The sequence below is a fragment of the Astyanax mexicanus genome, chromosome 5, assembly GCF_023375975.1.
Source record: "Astyanax mexicanus isolate ESR-SI-001 chromosome 5, AstMex3_surface, whole genome shotgun sequence".
NCBI lineage: Eukaryota > Metazoa > Chordata > Actinopteri > Characiformes > Acestrorhamphidae > Astyanax > Astyanax mexicanus.
In genome coordinates this window covers 18,518,130-18,546,064 of record NC_064412.1, presented here as the reverse complement: position 1 = coordinate 18,546,064, position 27,935 = coordinate 18,518,130, and the positions used below count along the sequence as shown (strand labels likewise).

Sequence of the window (27,935 nt, the reverse complement as noted above, 5' to 3'; positions counted from 1 at the left end):
ACACTTTCCAGCGCTCCAATCTCAATAAATGTTCAGGCCTCCCTTCTGGACAATCAGGTGGTCCCTCTCTCGATGACGCACCAGTCTCTGTACGTAACGGTGGAAACACAGGTGGTGATAGCTGGAGTGATCCTGGCTGGAGTCTACGTGCTCATTATCTTTGAGGTAAAGTAAAGCTCCTTCAGTCTGTCAGTGAAATGGGTCTATTAGAGACTTTTATACTACAAAACATATCTTTCTGCGTGCTCGTGGCAAACATTGCAGCGTTATGATGTGATTGTATTCTATAACACTCAGAAAAGACATCAGTAGTGGCAGTGCCTGCGGCCCACCCCAAGAATCTGCTGTGAGGAATATCTGGAAGCTCTCAGCCAGGGTGTGCTGCTTCTCTCATGAGGCAAAAATTAAATGTAACAGCAGGGACGGATTATTAATAGGAACTGTCCACACAAGTGTAGATAAACACACATACCAGGTAGCTACATGAGTGTGTGTGCTTGAAGAAAATCCCGCTATAATGATCAATTATAAACACACCCGTGGCTTATCTCTTTATTTAGATCCCTGAATTGAATGAAAAGCATGCTGTGATCAGGTTGATTTAGAGGCCGTTCTCTCGTCTGTGTGATTTTTATTTAGAAATTCTCCTCTAGGCTATGAGGAAGAATGCGGCCTACTGCCTAATGCTATCTCTGAGTCTAGGGCTCTGTTATGGGACAGAAGGGAGCTTATTTGGTCCTGAATGGCTTTTCAGTGGGATGGTACAGGTATTGCATTGACAGTTTAGTTTATCAAAAACAGATTTTCATGTACAGATCTTCTGATCCAAAAATACATGGATTATCATTACAGAGGAACTTAACATTGCTTTATTTTAACTCACAAATGCAGTAAAATAAATAAAAACAGACACTTGAGTGCAGTTGCCCAGCATTAAGTCAATTACCTAGTGTTCTATTGTGCACTATAAACATTTTCCAATATTGGGTTGAAGTATCAGGTACAGTACTGTATTTTTCTTACTATAAGGCGCACTTAAAATCCTTTAATTTGATCAAAAATCAACAGTGTGCCTTGTAATTGTAATAATTTTAATAAAAATAAAGTTATTTTATTACTGTGATATTTTACCACAGATACTGGACAGCTTAAGCTTTACCTCAGCAACTTTGTTAATTATTAAGTTAAATTAATGTAATTAATTGGTGAGCATGCATCGAATTAAACAGTATAAACAGTATGAAGGTAGTGATGTCACTGATGTCCCACCTCTTTTTTATAGGGATTATTAACAAGATTCTTTGAATTCTTTGACACATTTATGCTTAATATTTTTATGGAAATTGGAAAATAAATGCCTAAATTATTTTTTTTAAATCTTCAAAACCTCAGAACATAAACTAAATAATAATAAAAAAAAACATTTATGCTTTTTACACCAGTATTATTCAACTTAACAAGGCAGACACCCCACATAAAATAAAACTGTATAAAATGTATCAAAAGTAATTTATAGTGAAGGTACACATTCCTCTATGTTTGTAATATTATGGTCATTTAGAGTAAATCCTGAAAAAATGTTTGCTTATTGGTCAGCTCACATTTTAATAAAGGAGTTGACAAATGTCTCCAAGAAATCACAATCAGGTATAAACTGAGAAGCAGGCAGTGTGTGCAGTACTGCTTTTTTGCCACTAGCTGTCTCTCCTGGACATGAAGGGAATAATAGGTTTCTTTGCCACCTATGGCTGGAAATATATTATTATACATCTTTCACATATCACAAGCACAAGGAAAAAAATAATATTTAGTGCTGAAAAGTAATATATTAGACAGAATATCAGACTGATTTACTGCTGACTTTGTTAGTGAAGTTTAAGTTTCTTTATAAATACTTCCATTTGAAATAAACAAATCTTTGTATCCCAGAAATGAAATGTTTTAAAGAATAAGGAAAACCCTTCCTTAATTTTTAAATGTAAGTCATTGTAAAAATATTTGATTTTAAGTCATTTTTGAGAAATTTTAATTGTCTATTCATCATGAATTGAGTGACAGTGTGAATCAGGTTGTTGTTTTTAACATTTTGTCTCAAAAAGTGAAAAATGTTGTTCCTGCGATTTAATCCACTCTTTTATTTTTCTTCATAAAAGCCCCCAAGTTAGAATAGGAATGCATGATTTCATAACAGAACAATATCCGGCATCGTAGCCCTGTGAACACTTCTAGAACAACTTCAAGGCAACTTCAAGGCCTTCTTTAGCAACACTTGCCTCAGCCCAAAAGCGCAGTTGATGCTCTTCAGATGTTTTAATTGCTGCATTGTCTCATTATTTCAACTTCTGTAAGTGAGTGGAACTGAATCTTCTCTCAAGCATTCTAAATCTCAGAGTGCCTAACCAGCCGGCTTATCCACACTCCAGTATTCCTCTTTTTCTCTTTTTTTGCTGTGAAATGGAGCTGATGATGTCCCTGTAGAACTGGGGTCCTGTGGGCTAGCTTGGTCTCTCTCTCTCTGTTGCTCCTGGAGGACTTAAGCAGGGAGAACCTCCCATTTTAATTACTCTTGTTTGTTCGGGAGGGATAACATACTGTGCCCTGGAGTCCTGTAATTAATGTCTGTAACAGTGAAGTGAAGAGAAGTTTACTACATAACATGGCACCAAAAACAGGCTATTCATCACAGCAGTGCTTTAAATGCATGTGTGTTGTATGTAATATGTAAGTGAATGTATGTTCTGGGCTTCTTGTATAGAATGCATGTATTTGCAAATCTTACAGAGTATTTGTACAACCATTTATCTTGGAAAATAGACCTTTTTCTCACTTTTTGATGTAAACATTTCATACAGAAATGAAATGTTTATTCTACAGTATTCTACAGTTCATATATGAAAACTATTACAAATACAAAGACAACCCATAGTGGCACAGTGGCTTGATGGTTAGTTAACCTCCAAGTTCACCTCCAAGCGCTGGAGTCTCGGGTTCAAGTCCCTATCTGGGTGGAGTTTCGTGTTCTATTTGTGTCTGCGTGGATATCCTCAATGGACTCTGGGTTCGTTTGAGTTTAGTTAAATTGTGTTTTTCTATAACTATGACTTAGATCCTGATCTGACAACATTTTTATTATGAGGAGCAGAACTCCACATAACACAAGGTTAATAAAATTGTTCCTGCAGTTGTATGTTGTCCAAAGAATCTGTCTAAAATGACTGAATGATTTAAAACTTTATACACTTCCTGGCCAAAAAAAACAAGTCACCAACTACATTTAACTAAGTAAATAATCTGGGGTTGCTGCAGTTGATCAGGTCTAGGTTCAGCAACAGTATGTGCTGAAAGAATGAGGTCAGCTGACTACCTGAATATACTGAATATAGACCAGGTTATTCCATCAATGGATTTTTTCTTCCCTAATGACGCGGCCATATTCCAAGATGACAATATCAGGATTCATGGGGCTGGAATTGTGAAAGAATAATTCAGGGAGCATGAGATCATCATTTTCACACATGGATTGTTCACCATAGAGTCCAGAACTTATCCTCATTGAGAATCTTTGGGATGTGCTGGAGAAGACTTTTTGCAGCGGTCAAACTCTACGATCATCAATGCTGCAAGATCTTGGTGAAAAATTAATCCAACACTGGATTGAAATAAATCTTGTGACATTGTAGAAGCTTATCGAAACAATGCCACAGTGAATGCGTGCCTCAATCAATTTGTTTTTAAAAATAATTTTATAATCACTGGCATCTAGTTTAGGGAATTAACTGAACTTAAAATCTTTTGATGAGAGGGATAACACCCAAAATGCTTTCATTCAGTAATTTATTGTAGCCACATGGGGTCCAACTTTTTTTCTGAAGTCTGTTATGATAAAATGTAACTTTGATGTCACTATTTATTTATATTTTAATGGCTGTATTTATTTATTATTTTATGAAAGCTGACTTTAAGGAGTAGAAAACAAAAATTGGCAGCCGAGCCTGAAGGAGCCGGTTGGACAGGCAGTCATTAACGTGCTGCCATCTTCCGTAGCCATGAAGGAAAACCATTTACTTAATGTGACTGCCTCATTAACCCTACACTTGCTTCATGCCTGTAATTAATCATCCTCACATCAAATGATCAGCGTTCCATTTGCAATTAAAATACCGGGTGATTCCTTAAAAATGTTACAGGACAACTCTAGCAGGGGTCATGAGACAGCAGGGGGTTTTAGTGCTTGCCTACGCCTTAAAGAAAAGCAGAAAGGAAGTCCAGAATCTGCTCTTGCTTTAGCTCTTAGCAGACACAGGAAAAAGGGAATTATACATTATCTCATAAACATGTTAAGTAGCTGGGATTATGAATTACTGTCAAATTATTAGACTTATTTTAAGTACAGATAACATTTTTTTTGTGTTGAAACTAGTGTTGCAGTACTCGAGCCTGGTCTGTGTTTTAAGACCAGTCTTAAAACAAGCAGTCTCAGTCTGGTCTTGGTCTCACGTTCCTGTGGAATCTTGTCTTGGTCTTAGAGTGACATGGACTGGGAAACTGACTGTCTGAGAGTCTTTTCCTATCACTGATACTTGAGGCCAAGTATAGAAAAAAAAATGCTAAAAACAAACTGAATCAGATCTATGATATGAATAATAATAATAATAATAATAATAATAATAATAATAATAATAATAATACATTTAGGATGTATATTATTCAAGCTTATATTTTAATATTTCAAAATATGATTAAATTTAATATTCTGTATTAGTGCATTAAAAGGTATGCCATGTATAATTTAGGATAAAGAAGCTCTATGTGTCCTGGTCTTGGTCTTGACTCTGACTCAATACAAATATCAGCACTAGCATTAAACATTTATCAGTGTTTTGTTGCTTGAAAGAAGTTACTCATGACAAGTTACTGATTACTCTTCAGTTGTAAATGTTCAAAACCAATCATTGCTGGAGAGGCCAATCTTTGAAAGCTTGAAATCTGAGAAAAATACATTATCTAATATTAATGAATATTTATGTGTGCTAAATGACACATAAATAATGCATGTTGAATTTCTTACACCAGACACCTTTTAAACAGTTTAATAATGGTTTATAGATTATTCATGACTGAGGCTGATGTTCTTCAGTCTGAGTGCTGTGGAGAGCCCGGCTGTTTCTAAAGAATGATCATATTTATAGGAATGTGTTTGTCGTCTTTTGAACCTTGTTTTCAAACAGCAAATAATGCTCATTAATTTAGACCTGTTTACTTCAGAAAATTGGAAATCTTCAGTCATGCTCAGGAGAAAACAGAAGCGCTGCAAGATGCTTTCCGTTTGGTAACACACGTTATGCTCTATAATGAGAAACAAGTAATATTCTGAGAGTTATAGTGGTCTTATTAGCTCTTCATTCAGAAACACGGGCTGTGCTCTTTACTTGGAAATACAAACAGTGCTCCGATCAGGTACAGACATTATGCTCTACAATATAAAACAAGTTTTTTTTTTTTTTTTATAGAGTATGCTTTTCATTTAGAAACACAGGCTAGGAAGTTCCAGTCAGAAACACATGAGCAATGTTCTCCAGCACAAAAAAACGAAGGCTATGTTCTCTAGTCAGAAAACACAGGCTGTCCCATCAGAAAAGCAAAGTTCTACAGTCATATACTACAGATACATGTTCTCAGAAACACAAGCTATGTTCTCCTTTCATATACCAAAGCTATACATTCTCAGAAACACAGTTTGTTTTCTCTCCATTCAGAAACACAAGCAGGGTTTTAGGTTCTTAGAAATATAAGTAATGTGCTTTATCCACAAACCGTTTATGAGAACAATAAGATCCATCATTATAAGAGCAGAGCTGTGAACAACAATTCTTATATTGGGGAATCAGGTCCATCTTGCTTAGAAACAAATATCTTTGTTATAATGCTGGTAGGCTGGTCCCTAGCAATAGACTCATTTCAGCAGTGACAACATGCCCATACTTCCACAAAATCTGCAAAACCTAGGTATTTGGCTATTGTCCAAATATTTCATTACGTTCAAAAAATAGATTTTGGTGCATTCCTGGTCTGAATCCATATTCCTTATTACCACAGTTCCTAAATCAGAGATGGTACTGTTCAGTTCTGAACTGCAGGAAGCATGGGGTGGAAGATACAGTAGATGAGACCCATCAGGTTTCCAGCCTCTTTTAGAACCTCTAACCAACTGCCAACTACGTCCTTTCTGGCCTATGTTGCATCCAAGTGCTCTGTAACACCGATAACTGTACTCTACCCTCTTGTTTTTGGCACAGAGTGCTGAGTGAAGGGTGGAAAACCTAATTTTCCTGAATGCTACATAGTGATTTGTGATGGGCGCCATCTGTCTCAGATGATTATAGTGATTTTACCTCCACATCAGAGACTTGCGCGGGCTTAAGCACAAAGGAAGTGTGGTTAGGAAATTATTAGCGTTGTTTTCTTCTATAGAAAGTGAAAGGGCAAGATTTTTAGAAAAGCATTTAAAGTGAACCATCTGTGTGTTTTACTCTTCTAAAAACCCACCATTTCTACTTCTACTCAAGCACAAAAAAACATGGAGAAGTTGATGGTGGAAAAAAAATAGCAAAATGTACAGCTTTTTTTTTATATTATGAATTAAAGATTTTGTTCTGAAATTAATCTTTCTGTAACTTTTTCTTTTAAATTTGCAGATAGTCCATCGCACCCTGGCCGCCATGTTGGGGTCCCTGGCTGCTCTTGCAGCTCTGGCCTTCATTGGAGATGTAAGTTTTTAACCTGGTTCTGAATTTTTCTGTAATTAAATTAAAGTTGATTCATCAAATTTGATTTGATTTATCAAATAAATTTTATTTGATAAATCACAACAATATTCTGCAATTTTAAGTTAAAATTATTATACTTCCTTGTATTTTTAGAGTGAGAAGGACAAATAAATGTGTAAATATGGTATGCATTGCAAAATGGCTAGAGTAAACTTTGTGAATGTTATATGTCGGTGTAATTTGTATTATTTTAAATGAGAATATTAGAATAAATTAGAGAAAGAGAGAGGCAAAAAAGGAAAAAAGGATAAAGGTCTAAGAGAGGGAGAGATTTAATCTGTATTTTATTATTAATAAAAAAGTAATCTGCATTCTGAACCCAACAGTAGTGACGCTCTGTAAAGTACAGAGCAGTGAATTACAGGAGGGCGATGGTGCCAACATTTTTTAAATAATTAATTTGGATTTGGATTTTAAAAATATAACAAAAATAATCCTATGCATTAAGGTGTAAATGTTGAAAGAACTTATAATGCATATTTTAGGGGTTCCTAACCATTTGTAAAGTACATTAAATTATAATTTACATTAATTTGCCACCTTTATATAAATACAATCTTTTATTTACTCCTAAACGAGGTGTGTTTTTTTTTAATTGCATTTACCTTGACTGTGCAGTTTTAATCACACTGTAATTTTTTAACCAGGCCAACAAAAAGTAAATAATTTCAGAGAGTTTTTTTAAGTTAACTTTATTTAATGAAAAGACTTTCTGAGTCACAATTTTAGATATGCATCTTTTGTTTGTTCCAGTACTACAAAAACAACTCAATCATGCATCGCATTGATGTGTTTAATTAACGTAAAGTAAAGTTATATCATTAGATTTTATTAGTGTGGAGAAGTAACAAAATGATGTTATTCTAAAGCTCTCTGCAGTCTGTTCATATACTGTACAGCAATTTTAGTTATTTAGTTATAGCTATAACACATTCACTATAATAAACACATTAGCGCTGAAATATATTGTGCATTGTGAAGTCCACTCTCAACACTGATGAAACTGAAATGGATGAAAATGGCTTTTAATGCATTCTGCAGCTAAAGCCTTCATTTACATGTAATTTGGATGAACAGTCACTTTAGGAGCATGTGGAGCACGGGCTGGATGTGTAGAGCCAAAGCAACAGTAATGGAGATAATAAACATTTACTTTAACGCGATTCAGAAATGGACAGGAGCATTTTTATGGGAGCGGATTTGCAGCAATAATTGCTGTAATTGATTTGGAGTAATACATTATGTATGTGAAAGTAGCTGCAAACATGATGAGTTATTCATAACGACATCGGTGTGATGAGCCCAGAGCCGGAGTACACTACATTACCGAGTGCAAGCGCTGAAATGTAATAGCGCTCTAATGACACATTAAATACGTACTTTCCATGTGTATTCAGAATCCTACAGCACTGAGTGTATCTGCATCAGACAGACACAGTTTTTAGTATGTATAACCTTCCAATATGTATTAAACATAACATCCTAGTATATAATAAAGGTAACCTTAAAGTACATATTAAACCTAACCTTTCATTAATTATTAATGATAACCTTCCATTATGTATTAAAAAACGTGACCTTCCTATATGTGTTCATATATACTTACCTGTCTTCCTGCCAACCTCACAACACCACCCTTTCCATAAAAGAGTGAAAGTCCATCACACAGATTTAAATATACAAACATTGTTGCTTGTACTAAATGCTAGGTTTTAATAAACTAGTAATGGAAAAAAAAGTTTTGACACACAAAAGACATCAGATCATGTCAAATGAATAAAAAAAAAGGGCATTTCAGTGAGGATTTAATAATGTAAAATAACCTGTTGCCTGGAAAGTGATGCTGTTGAGCTGGTTATTTACTGTTTTGACTTGTTTAAAGTATGTGTGAGATCTGTTCAAACAATCCAGTAGATTTATTTAGAGAAGCTTCTAGTTGCTTCTGGAAGTCTTACCTTCCCCTTTTAGACTCATGTTTGCATCAGAAATGCTAAACTAAACCTTCCTATCTGAATAAAAAGAGCCCTTCCGTTTTTTATTAAACATAACCTTCCACCAGTATTCATAACATACCATTCCAGTACTTGTAACGTTTCAGTATGTATTAAATATAACCTTCCAGTATGTTTTAAACATTACTGTTTAATATGTATTAAACATTACCTTCCATTATGTATTAAACATTATTTCCCCATACGCATTAAATGTAACCTTCCAGTATGCATTACCAAAAACTTTCAGTATGTATTAAATTGAATCAGACAACTTTATTCAGAGTATACACTCTACGCCACGTTATACAGCTGACCTGCTACAGCTACAGCGCTTGAAACACCAGGTTGACTGATAGTGGTGCAGTATGTTGTTTGTGAGGAAGCTTTCTGTGTGAGGATTTACAGTAAATGTAATGTCAAATGTTTGTCTCTTTCAGAGGCCCAGTCTGAAGACAGTAGTGGAATGGATCGACTATGAAACCTTGGCCTTGCTGTTTGGGATGGTGAGTAAACATTGTACATTACAGCTCTCTCAGTGGATCGTTTTCCTTTAAAGCCCAGAATCAGCTCTTCTGCTCCTGAACCATCAGACTGCTTTATTCACCATTATGTAGATTCGTTTTCCTTTCTTTGCCTTTTGTGAGTCAACAGAGGATCTTTTTTTATGTGCTAATGCAACAAGCAACCCCCAGTAACAACAGAAAACCCTTGTGTCTTACTGCTGGAGCACCATCCTTCCCAAGATCTTGATGTGTTCAGTGGCCGTCTCCATGGAAACAAACACGGCCAATCAGCCCTCATGCAAAGTGCCGCCGTCGACTACACACAGACGTGTTTGTGGAGAGGAATGAAAGAAAATTGGGGTGAAAGAAAGGAGCTGGATTGCTGCATTTTTGTTAATTCTGCCGTTACTGAAGAATATGAGAGGTGGATGTATTCTCAGTGACAGAGGGATTATGTATGCATAAAATATATAACTGTTTTTCTATAGAGTGAAGAAACGAGTACACACCCAGCAGCTTCTTCTGATACAAATCACTTCTGATAAAAATTCACATTCTTTAGCAACTCTTATAGTGCACCTTTATAAATGACCAATAATCGTTTCTAATTGCAATGCTATCATCAATCACAAAGTATTAAAAAAGAAGTTTAATCATCCACTCTGTGCTCTGTGTAATAAAGAAATGAGCAGTTAGAAAGTTTTACTGTAGTAATGTAGTAATGTTGGTTGAGGCAGGAAAAAGCGAGGAGAGCGGACGCAAATGCAAATAATATCTATTAACACTGAAAACAAACAAACAATTAACCAAAAACCAAAAAGGAACTCTGCGAACAAACACAACACTACACCCAACCTGAAGTGACATTACAATGTACAAAGAACCGACAAACTAACACTTAAGACACAGGGGCTAAAATACACACACAAGGCGGGAAAGGAAACAGGGAACACCTGGGGACTAGTAATGAGGGGGCGGAGCTACAAATGAACACAGGTGAAAACAGTTAATCAGGAGCAGGGAGCTGAAAACAGAAATGCCCTAAACCATGGATGCTTCAAATATTTGGAAACCGAAAATATTCAGCCAAAAATGGCAAAAAAAATAGGAGAAAAGGTCCCCACGCTAAAACCCTGTAGCACTGTGTGTCGAGTGCTGCTGTGTACAGAGTGTGCATGGAGTGAGAGAGCCAGTTGGAAGAGCTGACAAACAACAGGCCTAGGATCATTTTTATGGTCAGTTTGAACAAACTGAATGAATTAAAGCAATCAGCATCATTTATCACACTTGGTATCAGTTTACTACATCTATATAAGCTGACTGTTTTCTAGATGAATGATACAAGCTGTAGATATATACGTTAATAGGCTAAAATAGTAACGTTAGCTAAGCTAAATTAACTAGCTAGCTTTAGAATTGATTTGTTTACCAAGAGTCTGACTGTGTTTCTTGGTGTGAATTGTAAGATATAAGCATTGCTCTATTTGTCTTTTCAATTTATTCAAGGTAAAACAGCAGTGGACACCATGTTTGGAATTCAACCTTTGTTCAAATGTTTCATTATTTTGCTTGGTTATTTTGGTTTTAGCCAACACATTTTATTTCGCTGTATCTCTACTTATTTGTAGTAATTTATTTAATTCACGTAGAAAAGATGTGTATCAACAGTTCCATCCAGAAACAGATCTTTTCTAAATAATTTTGACCTTGAGCATCAAGAAGCAATCTTTTCTATGTGCTTTCTTCCAGATGATCTTGGTGGCCATTTTTTCAGAGACCGGCTTCTTCGATTACTGTGCAGTTAAGGTGAGTGGGCTGTCTCATGGTTAGTAAAGCTTCCAGTCATGTGGGCAATATGGCTATGATATGAAGGCCATGTCACATCTATCATCTCTATTCTCAAGTTCACTGTGGCAAACACATCAGCCGTGCCTCTTATGAGCTGACCAAAGCCCAGAGCATAACACCGTACCTTAACTCCTCCCGGCATCAAGCACAGACACATTTCATCATGTTCAAATGTTCACACAGCTCAGCTGTAGAGCTCTTACCATCAAAATATTTTGGTAAAAAACTTGTATCTTGTGTGTATCCTTGTAGTCTGTGTAAACCCTGTCATGGAGAACTTTCCTACATAACTATAGAGAGATTTATAGAGAAGAAGCTATACACTATACACTATATGTATCAGCAATATATTCACAAACAAAATGTATATTCATTGTGTAAAAAATAAAAATAAAACAAAACCACACAATACACTCACCAGGATCCAGGTGACTAGAGGCCCACAAATTATTTATATTTCAAATTTATGATGAATATGAAGCTCTTTTAAGGCTACAAAATGAAATTAGCTGGAAGAAATCTTTCCTGGAACGATGAAAAAGTATATAAATCTTGTTGAAATTGAGTTAGACATGATGAAAGTCTTTGAAATACATCATACTTGTCTCAGGGGAACTGGGGTGGAAATCCCAGCCTCTTTCAGATGGGGCTCCATGGACTTTAAAACTCTGTAAAGTAGCTCTGCATGTTTTCTGAAAGTTACAATAGTGGAATAATACATATTCTGTCTTTTATGTGACATTGAATATTTATATTTAGTATGGCATTAGATCCACATAATATGAATAAAATACTAGTACTGATACTTATTTCTATGTGTGCCTATTAAATACACTGATTTAATAATGTTAATTAAAATATTTTATTGGACAAAATCATAAAATATCATGTGATTGATTAGTATATAGAGGAATGGGTGGAGGGGTGTATGTATGGCTGGGTGGATGGATATATGTAAGGATAGATATGTGGATGGATGGAATGATGAATAATAAATAGATTTCCGGGTAGCTGGTTTTGACTGCTGGATGGAAAAAAATGTTAAAATACACCTGTGGATGGTTGGATAAATAAATGAATAAGTGGATAGCTGAATTAAATTTTGGATGGATAGATAATCTATCAATGACTGAAAAAATGAAGGGATGAATAGGTAGTGAATGGATGGATGGATGGGTATGTATATAGCTGGATGAATCAATTAATGGATGGATAGGTAGCTAGATGAATGGACGAATGGGCAGATATCTGGTATCTGAAAAGGTAGACAAATAGATTAGTTTGTGGATGGTTGGATGAATAAAAAATAGATAGGTGTCTGCATGGGTGGATGTATGGATAAAAGAAAAGGTATATGGATGGTTGGATGAGCAAATAAAAAAGAAAATTAGTAGCTGGATTTGTCACTGTATAGATGGGAAAAATCTTTTTTTGGACTGGTAAATTAATAGATAGATAGGAATAAAAATAAGATTGATGGAAGATCATATGAAAGAATACATATATCGATAGCTTGGTGAATAAATGGACGAATTGAAATATGAATAAATGAATGGATAGACGGCTAACTTGAGTAAGTGGATGAATAAATGGATACATGGGTAAGCAATAGGTGACTAGGTAAGTAGATACTAAATGGATGAATAGTTAAATATGCAGTCAGTGTATGTGGATAGAAGAAAAACAATATATCTAACAATATATAAATATATCGATATAATCAAAAACAGGTTGCTCCATCTCATGAATATTAAACATTTCTCTAAATGAGAATGGAAATGAAAATGCCATGCCAGGATTGACCCCTTGTCCCGACGCTGCCCCCTGTCTGGGGTCAGACGATTGGCTGGTGATATGCTAAAGCCTGTGTTTGGTCTGAGTCTGCCTAAAGCAGCAGCCCCGCTGTGTGTTCCGCATGCCGCCGCCGCCGCGTATGTGTTTTAGTTTAATCAGAAAGATGTGACATCACAGGTGGGCTCCACCGGCCCCGTGATGCGGCTTGATTAGGATGAGTCCAGACAGCCAGATAATGTTGCCATAGCGACAGCCTCATACAGCCTATCCGCAGCTGGCAGGCTGAGCGCTGTGGAATATTCTTCAGTTCCACACAGGCGGAAACACAGACGACACTGGAGAAAGCTGTGTTTAGTGCTGAAAGGAAAACACCAAATTAATGCTTAACCATCTGTTTAAAAGATTCTGTTGGCGTCTTCTTGGCTGTTTTAAGCTGGAATTAAACTCCATCATCTGCATTGTTTTTGCTTAGAGCACATAAGGGCATTTCAGCTCCTATAATGAACAAATTGACAGTCAGATTCACTGGCCTGGGTGTGCAGTAACTTTTGGATATTGTTACTGTTGCCTGAAGTATGATTCATCTGATGGAAAATATCCACTGAGACCAAAGCAACAGACATCACCACATTTGAGAGGAACAACACCTGATTTATACAGCTCTGAAAAAATAAGAGACCACTTCAGTTTCTGAATCAGTTTCTCTGATTTTACTATTTATAGGTATATGTTTGAGTTAAATGAACATTGTTGTTTTATTCTATAAACTATGGACACATTTCTCCCAAATTCTAAATAAAAATATTGTCATTTAGAGCATTTATTTGCAGAAAATGAGAAATTACTGAAATAACAAAAAAGATGCAGAGCTTTCAGACCTCAAATAATGCAAAGAAAGTTCATAAAGTTTTTAGAGTTCAGAAATCAATATTTGGTGGAATAACCCTGGTTTTTAATCACAATTTTATGCATATTGGCATGTTCTCCTCCACCACTCTTACACACTGCTTTTGGATAACTTTATTCCACTCCTGGTGCAAAAATTGAAGCAGTTAAGTTTGGTTTGATGGCTTGTGATCATCCATCTTCCAGAGGTTTTCAATTTGGTGAAGTCAAAGAAACTCATTATTTTTTGCATAATTCAAATATGTTTTAAGCTTTCACATTAATAAAATATTTTACATCAACTATATTAAACTGATTATTATGAATAGATTATTTTAATCCTTTACCATTCTCACCAAAGTTTAATGTTCACAGATGAAGCCACTAATACACTATAATGAGGTGTAAGAAGTTACCTGATGTACAAAATCAGAAACAGGATCTCATTATAACAAATGTTGTAAATTTGCATCCTGACCAGTTCATGTTTGTATACAGTTGAAGGATTAATTGCTTTATGGGTTTTTGTCTTGTATTTGCAGGCGTATCAGGTGTCCAGAGGAAGAGTGTGGCCAATGATCATCATTCTGTGCCTCATTGCTGCCATTCTCTCAGCCTTTCTGGACAATGTGACCACCATGATGCTCTTCACTCCTGTTACCATCAGGTACAGTCTTCTTTCATCTGTACACATACACAGAGTTCTGCAGGGTTCTATTTTAAGGCCTGTGAAACTGGTGTTGATTCACAGAAAAATACATATTGGAGTGAAGAACTGAAGTGTGGGTTTGTTTGCAGTTGGAGTTGTAGAGATTCCTAATGGTGTCTTACAACAGCTTCATTGGCTATCCATTAAAACCCATTCTGAATACAAAATTCTTCAACATTTAAGGTCATCTACAATGTTTTCCCTTCATATCTCTTAGATTTAGTTCAAATCACCACTATTTCCTGTTGTCTTAGATCCTCTTCCTCCATCCTTCCAACTGTACCCTCTGCTCGTTTTGCCACTATGGGGAGCAGAGATTTTAGCTGCTTTGCCCCACTATTCTGAAGCCCCCTCCCATCTACACTTCGAAATATAGACTCACTTCCACTTTTTAAAAACTAGACCCAAAACCCATCTGTTCAGGATAGCTTTTTGCTTAAAAAATTGATAAGTCTCTAATTATATTATATTTGTTTAGTTTTTTTATATTTTTATCCCTTGTGTATTCTTTTGATTTATTTTTGTCCTTGGGTTCTAAAAAGGCTTCTTGAAATAAACTATTATTATTATTATTATTATTATTATTATTATTATTATTATTATTATTATTATTATCCCCACACCGTGACTTTCACACAAGGTAGGATAGTAACAATTTAAAAGTGGGTTTTTAAGTCCAATACAGAAAAAAAGACCAACAAAACAGACTGACTGACTGAGTTTATGTGCAGCCTCCCTAAATACTGCGTTAACACTTTACAATAAGAGTACATAAATTAACAGTATTTACCACAGTAATAAACATTGTTAAATTGTTAAGTAATGACTCAACTTATTAATAACTGACATTAGTTAAGACATTATCAAACATTAGTACATTTTAAAGCTTAAGAATGTTGTAAATCCTTTAAAATAATAATACGTATTAGTTATAACATCTTGTAATGATTAGTAATGTCTGAACTAGTGTCAATTAATTATTAGTTGAGACAATATCATAAATAATGTTAATTAATGTACTTTTATTGTAAAGTGTTACCAGCACTGCTAACAATGAGCACACGAGAAACAGGTCAGCACAGTGACCTCCTGTGTCCTGGAGAGGCACTTTTGTTTGTTGGCATGCTTCAAACGTCCAGAAGGTCTGGTTTCATGGCATGGGGTGCAATTTAATACAATGCCAGCTCAAAAAACATCTAATACTATGGATATTTTTATTGGCACTGCATACTGTGAAACATCGTCCAAATGTGAGTTACTGAGGAAATTCAAATGCTATAAATGAGTGAAGAAGTGAGTGAGCTACTCGAGTGCTGAGTTCCCAATAGAGCTGCAGTGGAACCTCTTGAGGTTCATTAGGTTTTATTCTCTTTTCATTTTGGGATCATTTCGGAACAAAGCTAAAAATGAGATGTAAGCCTCAGGCATGAGGTCAACCAGCGGAATAGATTCAAATTTAATCCAAAAGGAGAATAAGAAACTCAGTGTGAATGGTTGTGAATAAAATGAATCTGAATGAACAGTAGATTACTTTCCACACAAATATACTTGAGTAGATGAAAAGGTATTGAAACCCACCTCTGCAAATATCCATGCAGTGCTCATTATGCTGTGAGAGAATCTCCTCTCATTACTTGGTACGATAGCTTCTCGTATAAAAATGACAGAGAATGAATAAAAAAAACACTTTTTTTTTAAGGATATCTTTAACTAGGCGTGGACAGGAATTTCAATTTAATATGATCATTGATCATGATAGAAAATGTTATATAAACACAATTTCAATATGTTAGCATCACTCAAAACACACCTGAGCCTGCATTAAAGCCATTAAGCTCAGAAAAAAACAATTCACACCACACGTCCAGTGGTTGGCTTTATGGATATTCTGCTATTGAATAAGGGGATTGAGTCCTCAGATCAGATCATATAATGATCTAAAAATATATTCTTTTTAGTTTATTATATACAGCACTGGAAAAAAATTAAGAGGCCACTTTTCACAGTTTCTGAATCAGTTTCTCTGATATTACTATTTATAGGTATATGTTTGAGTAAAATGAAAATTTGTTGTTTTATTATAGAATACGGACTTTCTCCCAAATTCCAAATAAAAATATTGTCATTTAGAGCATTTATTTGCAGTAAATGAGAAATGGCTAAAATAATAAAAAGATGCAGAGCTTTCAGACCTAGAAAACAAGTTAATTGTCAAAGTTTTAAGAGTTCAGAAATCAATATTTGGTGGAATAACCCTGGTTTTTAATCACAGTTTTCATGCATCTTGGCATGTTCTCCTCCACCGGTCTTACACACTGCTTGGATAACTACCAAAATCAGGCAGTTCAGCTTGGTTTGATGGCTTGTTATTATCCATCTTCCCCTTAATTATACCAGAGGTTTGAATTTGGTAAAATCAATAATAATTTTTTAAGTGGTCTCTTATTTATTTATTTTTTTAGAGCTGTATAGAATAAAGGAAAACACCAAATTATTATTTGGCTGTTTTAAACTGGAATTAAACTCCACCATCTACACTGTAGTTGTTGCTTAGAGCACATGAACGTGTTTCAGCTCCAATAAGAAAAAGATTCACAGTCAGCTCCACTGGCTTGAGTGTGCTCTAACACTGATGACACTTTTGGATATTGTTACTGTTGTCTGAAGTATGAATCATCTGATGGAAAACATCCACTGAGACCAAAACAACAGACGTCACTACATTGGATAGGGAAAACAACTGAATATATTGAATTTGCTTGATTCAAATATGCTTTTAGTTTTCACATGAATAATATTTTACATCAATATTTTTACATCATCAAGTTACTGCAAAAAAAACGGACTAAACTGACAATGAAAGATAAATCTATCTATCTATCTATCTATCTCTATCTCTATCTCTCTCTATCTCTCTAATCATATGCAATAATATCCCCAACATTTTTTAATATCATGAACGATATTATACCCTGAAATATTGTACCATGTCACCCACCCCTAATTATCACGTGTTTTTACTGCTGTTTTTAGCAAAAGAAAAATTCAAACGGTTCTCATTTCCCATTATATATCCCATTTTATATATAAAGGAGAATTTATTTTCCTTTTCGCCTGGATATATGGAGATATTTGGAGTGCAATATTAATATCGTGACATTGTGTTACAAATCTGATACAATTCTTGTAATTTTTAAATATCTCAGTTAGGGGTATGCCATATCATATCGCATGCTATAATAAAATGTAAATAATTCAGTCTTATGTCATATCGCCAAGAGTATCATTATCGCAAAAATACCATGAAATATCGTGATTATATCACCCGCCCCTAATTTTAATTATATTATATTGAGTGAAATTAAGCAATACATTGTGATATTGATTTTGGCTGCATCATCCAGTCCTCCCTTTAACCCACCATCCAACATTTTATTATTCTTCATTTCTCCATTAATGTTACTCTCTAGTTAGCAGCTTCTTGCAATGTCATCTTCATTCATAATTTTTTATTCTCACTTTCTCTCTCTCTCTTTCTTTCTTTCTTTCTTTCTGTCTGTCTGTCTGTCTCTGTCTCTGTCTCTGTCTCTGTCTGTCTCTGTCTGTCTGTCTGTCTGTCTGTCTGTCTCTTTCTTTCTCTTTCTTTCTTTCTTTCTCTTTCTTTCTTTCTCTTTCTTTCTCTTTCTTTCTCTTTCTTTCTTTCTTTCTTTCTTTCTTTCTTTCTTTCTTTCTTTCTTTCTTTCTTTCTTTCTTTCTTTCTTTCTTTCTTTCTTTCTTTCTTTCTTTCTTTCTTTCTTTCTTTCTTTCTTTCTTTCTTTCTTTCTTTCTTTCTTTCTTTCTTTCTTTCTTTCTTTCTTTCTTTCTTTCTTTCTTTCTTTCTTTCTTTCTTTCTTTCTTTCTTTCTTTCTTTCTTTCTTTCTTTCTTTCTTTCTCTTTCTTTCTTTCTTTCTTTCTTTCTCTCTCTGTCTTTTTCTCTCTCTCTGTCTTTTTCTCTCTCTCTCTCTCTTTCTCTCTCTCATTCTCTCTCTGTCTTTCTGATTCCCTTGTGGTTATAAAATGGCGATCCCAGCATTAAATGCTCCTTGAGTGTGATTAGTAGCTTTAGTTAATGCTAGTCTCTGTGCACAGACAGGGAAAAGCCCTGCTGAGGGTGAGTCTTTTGGTTGAGTTTGAGGGTTATCCGAGGAGACACGGAGTAATGCCTGCTCTCTATAAAGCTCCCTGCCTCATCACTCTTTTCAGCTCCATTTCAGCCTATTTCCTCTCTGCAAGCCTCCTCTATTACAGGGAAATGCCAGAGTGGCAAACTGGGCAGCGTGATGGATCATTCCTACCTTGCATGCTTGTGTGCGAGAGCTTTAGGTTTATGTGGGAGAAAACTATTTTCTGTATGTAATATACATCCACTGATGGATGGCAATACTTCGCCATTTTAATATCAACATAAATAAGGCTGTCTGTTAAGTGGGCACGCTCTAGTGCTTGCCGGCTATGCAGTCTCATGCACAAGGTGCACATGATAAAGCTGCATATGTTTTATGATGTTATGCGTCATGTGTGGTCTTGTGACCGTTTAGCCTTTTGAAGTAGAGTTATTATTGAGTTATTACTGTCATTACTGTGATAAGGGCACAAACTAATGTGGGGTAAAATGTAACATAGGCTTTAAGTGAAGGTACAAGTAGTACACTCACTGGGTGGCTTTATAAAAGCACCATTTGGAAGTATATAAATAACTCACTAAAAGAGCTAGCCAGGTTGAAGTACAGCCTCCTCCTGGTGGGGTTAGTTTTATGGTGGTCTATCAGGTACTGTACAGATGGATGTAGACAAAAAGAAAAGTATATTCTCTAGTATTATCTCTAACTAAAGAACTTTGTAATTTTTACTCACTGATTCATTTAGCAACATTATTTTCACTATATACAACTCTGGAAAAAAAACAAGTACCACTTAAAATGATGAGTTTCTTTCATTTCAGCATATGGATGCCCATTCACATTCTGCCCAATACCGACCCAACCCACTGCATAAACTGTCATTAAGAGCCCGAGCCCGATTTAAACTCCACATTTTTTTAGTATGTAAAGCATTAAAACGGAGCTTTTTAAAAACATTCTGGGCTGTTTGAATGAGCGAAATCTGTTCAGAATTATGTTAATTAACATTGCAACACTGAAGAAGCATAGACCTATTATTTAATAAAAATGTTCAAAAGATCTTCAAAAGATTAAAACATAAACATGTTTTAAAAATGTAAACAATGATTCACAGGCCTAAACCATGGTCAATTAGTCTACAAGAATGATGTCTGAATGACTTTCCTCTAATCTAATATAATTTATATATAAATATATAAGAATATAAATACTTTCTAAACAAACTTTTTTATATTTACCTTATAGTCTAAGTGCAAAAACGCCTATGTCACAGACCATTTTCTTGAGCCCAACCTGGCCTGAGGAAAGTGGTGGGAAATCTCAGCCTGACCAAACCATGAGTTCAGGTCTAGCATCCTATTGGCACCATGTGTAATAGCATACATAGACTAGACTGGTACAACCCCCCCCCCCCCCCCCCCTTCATTAACCTGTGATTTCTAGAAAGATGGTGCTCCATCCAGTATGTTTGTTTTTGGTTTGGTTGCTGATTAATAAGAACAGCTCCAAACCGCAATGCCTCAAAATCTAGTAGAAAACATAGTCTGTTCGGTAGAGCAGTGTTTCCTTAACTCTCTTAGTCTTATTCTTTATTATTTGAAATATTTGTATTAAAAATCTAATCAGTGCAGTTACCATAGTTACCATACTGCAAATAGACAAAGTAGGTTCCACCATGCTCATTCACTGCCTGCTTGAACTGTAGTATTTGCTCTGAATAGACTGCAAAAGCTTTAGATTTCCACTGAGCTCCTATTACGAAAATAATATTTTATAGCTCCACTCTTATGTTAATGTTGATGTTGATGATAAAAAAATCCCTATTGTGCTCCTGTGGTTCATTGGACTGAGTGTACAGTAATACTAATGATACTGATTGCATGTTTGTTGCTGTTACCTTATAAACAAGTCCTCCGCTGATGCAAATCTGCACCATTAGCTGCATCCGCACACACACACACACACACACACACACACACACACACGTCAAAGGGCTGTTCTTTTAAATATTGATGAGGTTTACAATGAAGTCTTAGACATGCAAATACAGCGCCTGATTTATTACGGCTAATGATTCCTTCGTTTTCATTCAGCCGCCTTCGCGCATCTGTTAATGACCGAACCTAGATGTGGAACAGGAGAGTGCCTGCTTGAACATAAGTGCAGATCTTTTGTCATTGACTAGATTTTCCCTTCTGAATTATGAAGCACTTTCTGTACTCTTTCACCCATCCATTATCTGTCGTTTTTTAATATTCCTGTAATGGCTGTGTGGATCATTCAGGTCAAACTCTGCCTGGAGGAGGAAGAATATCATTAGGAATACAGTCACAGTTTGTACAGGATATTTACCTGCACATGCTTTCATGCTTTACGAGCCATCCTATAGATACACGTTGTATGTTCGTATTGTGTTTTAAGTAGGGCTGTAAGCTTTCACGATAAACGCATTGAAAAAGCTGCAATAACATTGTGAGTAATAGCACACTCGAACTGCACTGCAGACTTTTCGTGACCTACTGTACTGCAGTGATTTCATGACATACCGTAACTTGACTGGAGGCAGAGCGAGGTAAAGCAAGGTAGAGGTCCACGCCAAACTACTTCTTAATCTGGAAAAAATGAGTGCAGCCAAACCAGTAAGGAGCTTTAATTATTTAATTCAATATCACTTTTTCAACAGCGCTATCGCACACATCGCATTTTTGTCCATATCTAACACCCCTAGTCTGATTAGAATGCTTGCATGATTTTATGCTGTTTTCAATGAGTAATAATCAGGTCTCACTCCTGGCTTTTAAATATAGGCTATAATCACTACTGTGCCTTTGTACAACTACTGTCTGTAAATGAGGTCTGCGTTGTAGTGAGGAGCAAAGTGTGGGCTAAAATCTTCAAAGATGCTGGTAAAAATTAACTTGAGGCACTTTAGGACTCCTCTGGATCCTTTGGGAGGCTCCAATTACACATTTAGTCCCTAGCAGTCATGAATATCCATAAATATTTAATTATTTTCTGTATACTGTCTCGTAACTTCATTAATTTCATTAACAGCTCTCCTTATTTAAATGTTAATGGGCAGGCTGACTAGGTGCAGACTGAGAATGTGGTCATTATACCATAAGACAATAAAAACAAATCTATAAATGGCAGGGAAGAATACATACTTTACTTGTGGCTTCCACTTGAGGCTTCAACCTGCCACAGCAGCAAGGACGCATCTTACCAGTTTGGGTACTGCGTTTTTTCCAGCAAGTTTTTTTTTTCTGATGTCCTGTCTTCCCTTGTTATCAGTACTAAAGTTTTTTTTTGTTGTGTGTGTGTTTTTGTGTGTGGTGGCAGGTTGTGCGAGGTGCTGAATCTGGACCCCAGACATGTCCTAATTGCTGAGGTAATCTTCACCAACATCGGAGGAGCTGCCACTGCAGTGGGGGATCCACCCAACGTCATCATTGTGTCCAACCAAAACCTGCGCAAAACAGTAGGCCTTTTTTCCAACTTCATTATTAGTGCTTTTATTTTAGGTGTAATTTAGTTGTGATAAGTGTGTGGTATTTTGTCATTACAACTCTGGAAAAAATAAGACACCACTTTAAAATGATGAGTTTTTTATTTTATTTTACCAAATTGAAAACCTTTGAAATATAATCAAGAGATGAATGATCACAAGCCATCAAATCAAGCTGAACTGCTTGAACAAAAAATGCCAAAATGCATGAAAACTGTGATTAAAACCAGGGTTATTCCACCAAATTTTGATTTCTGATCTCTTAAAACGTTATGAATGTAAACTTTTTATGCATTATTTATGGTCTGAAAGCTCTGCATCTTTTTTGTTATTTCAGCCATTTTTTATGTGGAATTTGTGTGGAATTTAAGAAAAATGTTGTCTGTAGTTTATAATATAAAACAATAATGTTAATTGTATCAAACATAAACCTATAAATAACTAAATCAGAGAAACTGAATCATAAGCTGAAGTGGTCTCTTAATTTTTTTCCAGAGCTGTATTGCTCATATGACTTACACAGGTAGGTAAATGTAGTTTTATTGGTGTAGCATTGTGTGCTGGTTTGCTCAGGCGTTTAAATTCCTATTTGTCGCATTGAGGGCAGGGTTGTTATCCACTATGCTACACCTAGGACAGCCCAAAGTGATAGGGGAAACTAGCATCAGTCCCATGACTGTATAAAATTTGCATAATGTATATCAATGCTCATATGTGAATATGTACAGATTGTACATTTGACAAAGTGTCCTTCTGGTTTAGTGGCAGATCTGCACCAGCACACACCACACTTTTCTCCACTCTACAGGGAACTGACACAATCACACCCCTCACACTATTAATCACACACACACACAAACATGTATGTCATGGTAGCTCCTAAATACATACACACACACACCTTCACCTTTAATATCCAGGAAGTGAGTGGGAGGAGTGGTAGAGTGATTCAGTTTGATAGTGTTCAGGGAGGGCTGGCATTAACAGTGTGAATCTCCTGTGAGCGTGAGGGAAATCAGCTGCTGAAGGGCCGGTTGCTTCTTTGCTGCATTGCACCCTCTTTTCTTTACAGTATAGTTTTATTTACCTGGAGAAAAACTTTTTTTTACCCCTTTACCCCAGAATGATTCAGAGGAGTGAAGTCTAATGCTAATTTTGAGTGCTTATTGGACGGAGAATGCAACTTCACTCTTTTTGTAGAATATCCCAAAACAATGACATCAAGTTGTCCACAATCACTGTGAAATATTTCATAAAATCGGATGTTTTATTCAGCTGTTTTAGTATAATTACCTTAAATTATTTCTATTAAAAGTAGGAAATCTCAGCTGGAATGTGCCCACAGGTTGGATTTCCAGTTCGAATGTCAGGAGACTCTTGTCAAACTCAGAATTCTGAATCCTAGATGGCCACACTGCATATCAACAGTAGTAAAAGCAGTAGTATTATGCAGATTATTAGAACTACTATCTATATACTGTATGTCTCATTAAATGAACTGTACACACAGTACTGTTCAACCTCTATCTGTGAACATGGTATTATATTGTAGTTTCATGGTATTTTAATGATCAAATAATTGTCTTTGTTTATGATACTAAATACACTGTAAAAAGTTTATTGTAAATTTGACAGTTAACAGCAAAAAAGTTGACAATAAAGGACTTTAAAGTTAAAAGTAAAGTAAATTACTTTCAAATAGAAATAATAATAATAAAAATACTGTAAATGAATTATTTAATATTATAATAATATTAGAATAAGCTTCACCATAAATAAATACTTTATCATAATACTGTACTTATTCTTAACAATTACTATATGTAACGCCTTGGGTCTTTAGTTACCAATGAAATACTATAAAATGAAAACTGTGAAAAATTATAGCTAGCCCTGTACTGTAAGGAATCTCACTGTAAATAACCAGTGAAATATTGGCAGCAGAGACACTGCAACGTTACTGTATTGCAGTGTGCAGTGAAGGAAATGGTAACTTGCTCTTATGGCCAGTAACAAAGTGATCAGGCAGTCAATCATTATATAAAATATGCTTGATTAGCCAAGTGAAGGCAAGAGTTCACACTGATGGTGAGTTAGAGGTTGGGGGACACACCCATTATGCAAATAAATGATGACGAGGGCCAGTAGGAAATATGCAGCTTTAGAATAATATAGAATGAAATATAACTCTTCCTAAATAAAAAAAACAAGCAACATTGTTGCTTCAGATGTATTGAGTAGATTCTATATGTTGCTTTTTACAGTTGGAAGCTTTTAATACATTTACGGCATTTATCTGACACTCTTATCCAGAGTGACATACAGGTTTATTCCTATTACAAAGGTGGGCAAATGTAGTGTTAGGAGTCCTGCCCAAGGACTCTTATTGGTTTAACTCAGACCAGGAATTGAACCCCAGTCTCTCACATCTCACATCTACCAGTATGTGGTAGATTGTATAGGTTTTTGATTAGTATGTAATCAAACGATAAATTCCTTGGACACTTCTTAAATCTAACCAGCCATTCCGAAGATCAAGATGCATTGCTTTTTTACTACATTTTTTACGACTTAACAATGTTATTTACTGTAAAAAACATGGTTTATCCGCTTGTATTTACTAAGGAACCTTTCTTGTGTTGTTCACAACTGCCATGCTCTCAACTCCATCAAAGCTCCAGACCACAGGGTGAGAATCTAAGCCTTAATACCTCGCTGAGTCCCATCATGCAGCTGTCTGTCACACACTGACCTGCATAAACCCACAATTTAAAGTTTCCTCCGCTCTGCTGGTCAGGGTCAAACACAGCCAGTGTTGTCTTAAAGGGTAGGTCAGGGTTTTTTATTATTTGACCTCGTAAGGCAGTGGTGGTCTGTGAAGCTGTCTCTGCTGTTGGATGTCCTGTCTTTGATGGGAATGTTTGAGTGTGTGTGTGTGTGTGTGTGTGTGTGTGTGATAGGTAATATACAGGCCAGCAGGCACCACAGAGGGGCATGAGGAAGCTCAATACCCTCCCTCAGTTGCAGTTACAGCAGTGACCTATACACTGTATGGGCATGCTCATTCATTGATTATTAATAATCGAGGGTATTAAAAACAAGTTTATCCTGCCTTTGGTGGTAAAGATGTAATTCAAGGTGTATGGATGGAGTTCCATCCTTCAAGAGAACACAGATTCACTGCTCCACAGCTCAACACTGGGGGCTTTATACCCTTCTAGCCCACATCTGCATTAGACATGCAGCTTAAAGTAACTAAATGAAATATTGATTTCTGAACTCTTAAATTTTTATGAATATGAAATTGTTTTCTTTGCATTATTTGAAGTCTGAAAGCTCTGCATCTTTATTGTTATTTCAACCATTTCTCATTTTTTGCAAATAAATGCTCTAAATGACAATATTTTTATTTTTATTTATTTATTTATTTATTCTTTTAAAAACCATTCATTACTACATAGCTCTTCTTATTTAAGTAGTAGCATCGCTACAATGCAGCAACATCATAACTCCTTAAACCTTTTTTTTTTCTTTATAGATTCTCCATAGAAAGAGAAGTTTAGTCTAGAACTAGGATTAATCCCTGTTTAGGAAACCAACCCTATAGGTCCAAAAGTGGTTGCTGTGGTAGCCCATATGATTGGGTGGTTGTTGCTAATGTATTTGCATCCTCAAAAACCTTTATACAAAGCAACATAAAACATATAAATATAAGGATCTTCAAGGTGGTGTTTTAGGAGGTAACTTGATGCTGCACTGTGTCAATGCTAATACTGATAGAAAAACAATTGGGATACAATAACTGGTTACAAAAATGGGTTAGCCTCCACTGCTAGCTATACACTTGGTGGAGGCAGTGCCAATTTCAGTAATTCCTTTGGCTTTGGTTCCTTTTCTAATTATAGTTATAGTTATATTGGTTTAAATGGAGAATATAGGGGCATTTATTCTTATTTATAGTGCAGCTCATAGCAGGAATACCCTGTGGCGGTAGAGGTGATGCTGCTGCCTGTCAGAGTGAAGTGTAACCCCGTGGTGACCCTGCTGCAGGCTCCCCCGGCTGTGTGGGTGCAGGATTACCTGAGGTTGGGAAGGACTGCGGGTGAGGTGTTTGCATTAATGTGTGCTTAAGTGCTTGGAAGTGTCTGAGAGGCAGGGCACAGACAGAGATGATGACAAAATGCATCAGTGGCCCTCTCCAGATGATTGCACCCACAGGCTCTGTGTGTACATGTGTGTGTGTGTGTGTGTGTGTGTGTGACACTGTGTGTGTGTGTGTGTGTGTGTGACTGTGTGTGTGTGACTGTGTGTGTGTGACTGTGTGTGTGTGACTGTGTGTGTGTGACTGTGTGTGTGTGACTGTGTGTGTGTGTGTGACTGTGTGTGTGTGTGTGACTGTGTGTGGGTGTTTGTGTCCAGCTGGGACTGATGTTAGACACAGGCAGAAACTGAGCCTAGAGAAGCTTTCATCTCAAAGGCTGGATTCTGATTAAAGGAACACACTGCTATACCACCATAAAGAAAGCCTGGATGGCTGACTGGAGGGGTATAAAGCCCCCCAGCGTTAGGTTGTAGAACAGTGGGGCTTCATTCTCAGGAGTACCATTAAATTGTGTTGATGTTCGTGTATCAGATAGGGCTGCAACGATTAGTCAATATAATCGTCAATGTCGATTATTTAAATTTGTCGACAACAAATTTCATTGTCGACTATGCGTTAATTCGTAACAGTACTGTATTACAAAGTGCTAGGGACAGAAGCACAATAGGAGATGAGTAAATGGCTTACTCACACAGTTTACATTACACAGATTATCTATTTAATCACTAAATATCAGTACTCTCCACTTTTAAACAACATCTAGACATTTAAATTCCTTTTAAATCTCATGTTCAACTGTTTTTATCGTTTACAGAGATGGAGCACATGGCACAAATACTCGTTGACTAATCGAAAAAATAATAAGGTTAGTCGACTAACAAAACAATCGTTAGTTGCAGCCCTAGTATCAGATATAATCTTGTTCAGTTCAGCTATGTTCCAACATCTCAGAAGAGTAGAGGTTTCCTAGTAGAATTTCTGCCAAGTTTTTTCCTTTAAAAAAATAAAAGGGAGGCACCCTTGCTCTTACCAGAGCAACCACCTGAAATACCATATAAATCACTTACTCAGCAGCACCTTATAAACCACCTAATATACATTAGCACCCACATCAAAAATCAGAAACAGGGACAGCATGGTTTCTACTGACAGGTAGTAGGTAACAGGGGCTTGTGAAGGCTACGCTACATATAAGGAAGATGTTTGCCTCTTATTTTTTTCTTTCCACCTTAAATATTGAAACATCATGGGACATTTACAAACACCAGAAAGTAGCTGCTGCAAAATTCAAAGTGTAATGTAAAATTAAAAAATGATAAAATTAGTGTAATAATAAAAACAACCAACACTTTGTACTGTAGTAGTTAAAAGTTTGAACACAAGGGTTTTTGGTGTCTGAGGCTGGTAATTCTGACAGACTTGTCCAGTGCAACAGAGGGCTTTATTCCAGGGGCGGTCTTTTCAACTGCACTTGAGGATATTTTCAAAATTCTTGAAATGTTTTGGATTGACTGACCTTCAATTCTTGAAGATTTTTTTTCTTTACTTAGTTAGTAGCCATAACATGGATTCAAACATAACTTAACGTAGAGCAGGGGTCACCAA

General features: G+C 36.0%; 1 protein-coding gene across 2 annotated transcripts in view; it reads left to right on the top strand.

The window, feature by feature from the left end:
• oca2 (oculocutaneous albinism II) overlaps positions 1 to 27,935 on the top strand; it is a 144,341-nt gene that overhangs the window by 23,720 nt on the left and 92,686 nt on the right. For both annotated transcript variants that reach the window (XM_022675048.2, NM_001320209.1), the window contains 6 exon segments: positions 12 to 165; positions 6,696 to 6,767; positions 9,259 to 9,324; positions 11,074 to 11,130; positions 14,394 to 14,518; positions 22,063 to 22,201. In XM_022675048.2, the coding sequence (XP_022530769.2) occupies positions 12 to 165; positions 6,696 to 6,767; positions 9,259 to 9,324; positions 11,074 to 11,130; positions 14,394 to 14,518; positions 22,063 to 22,201 (613 nt within the window).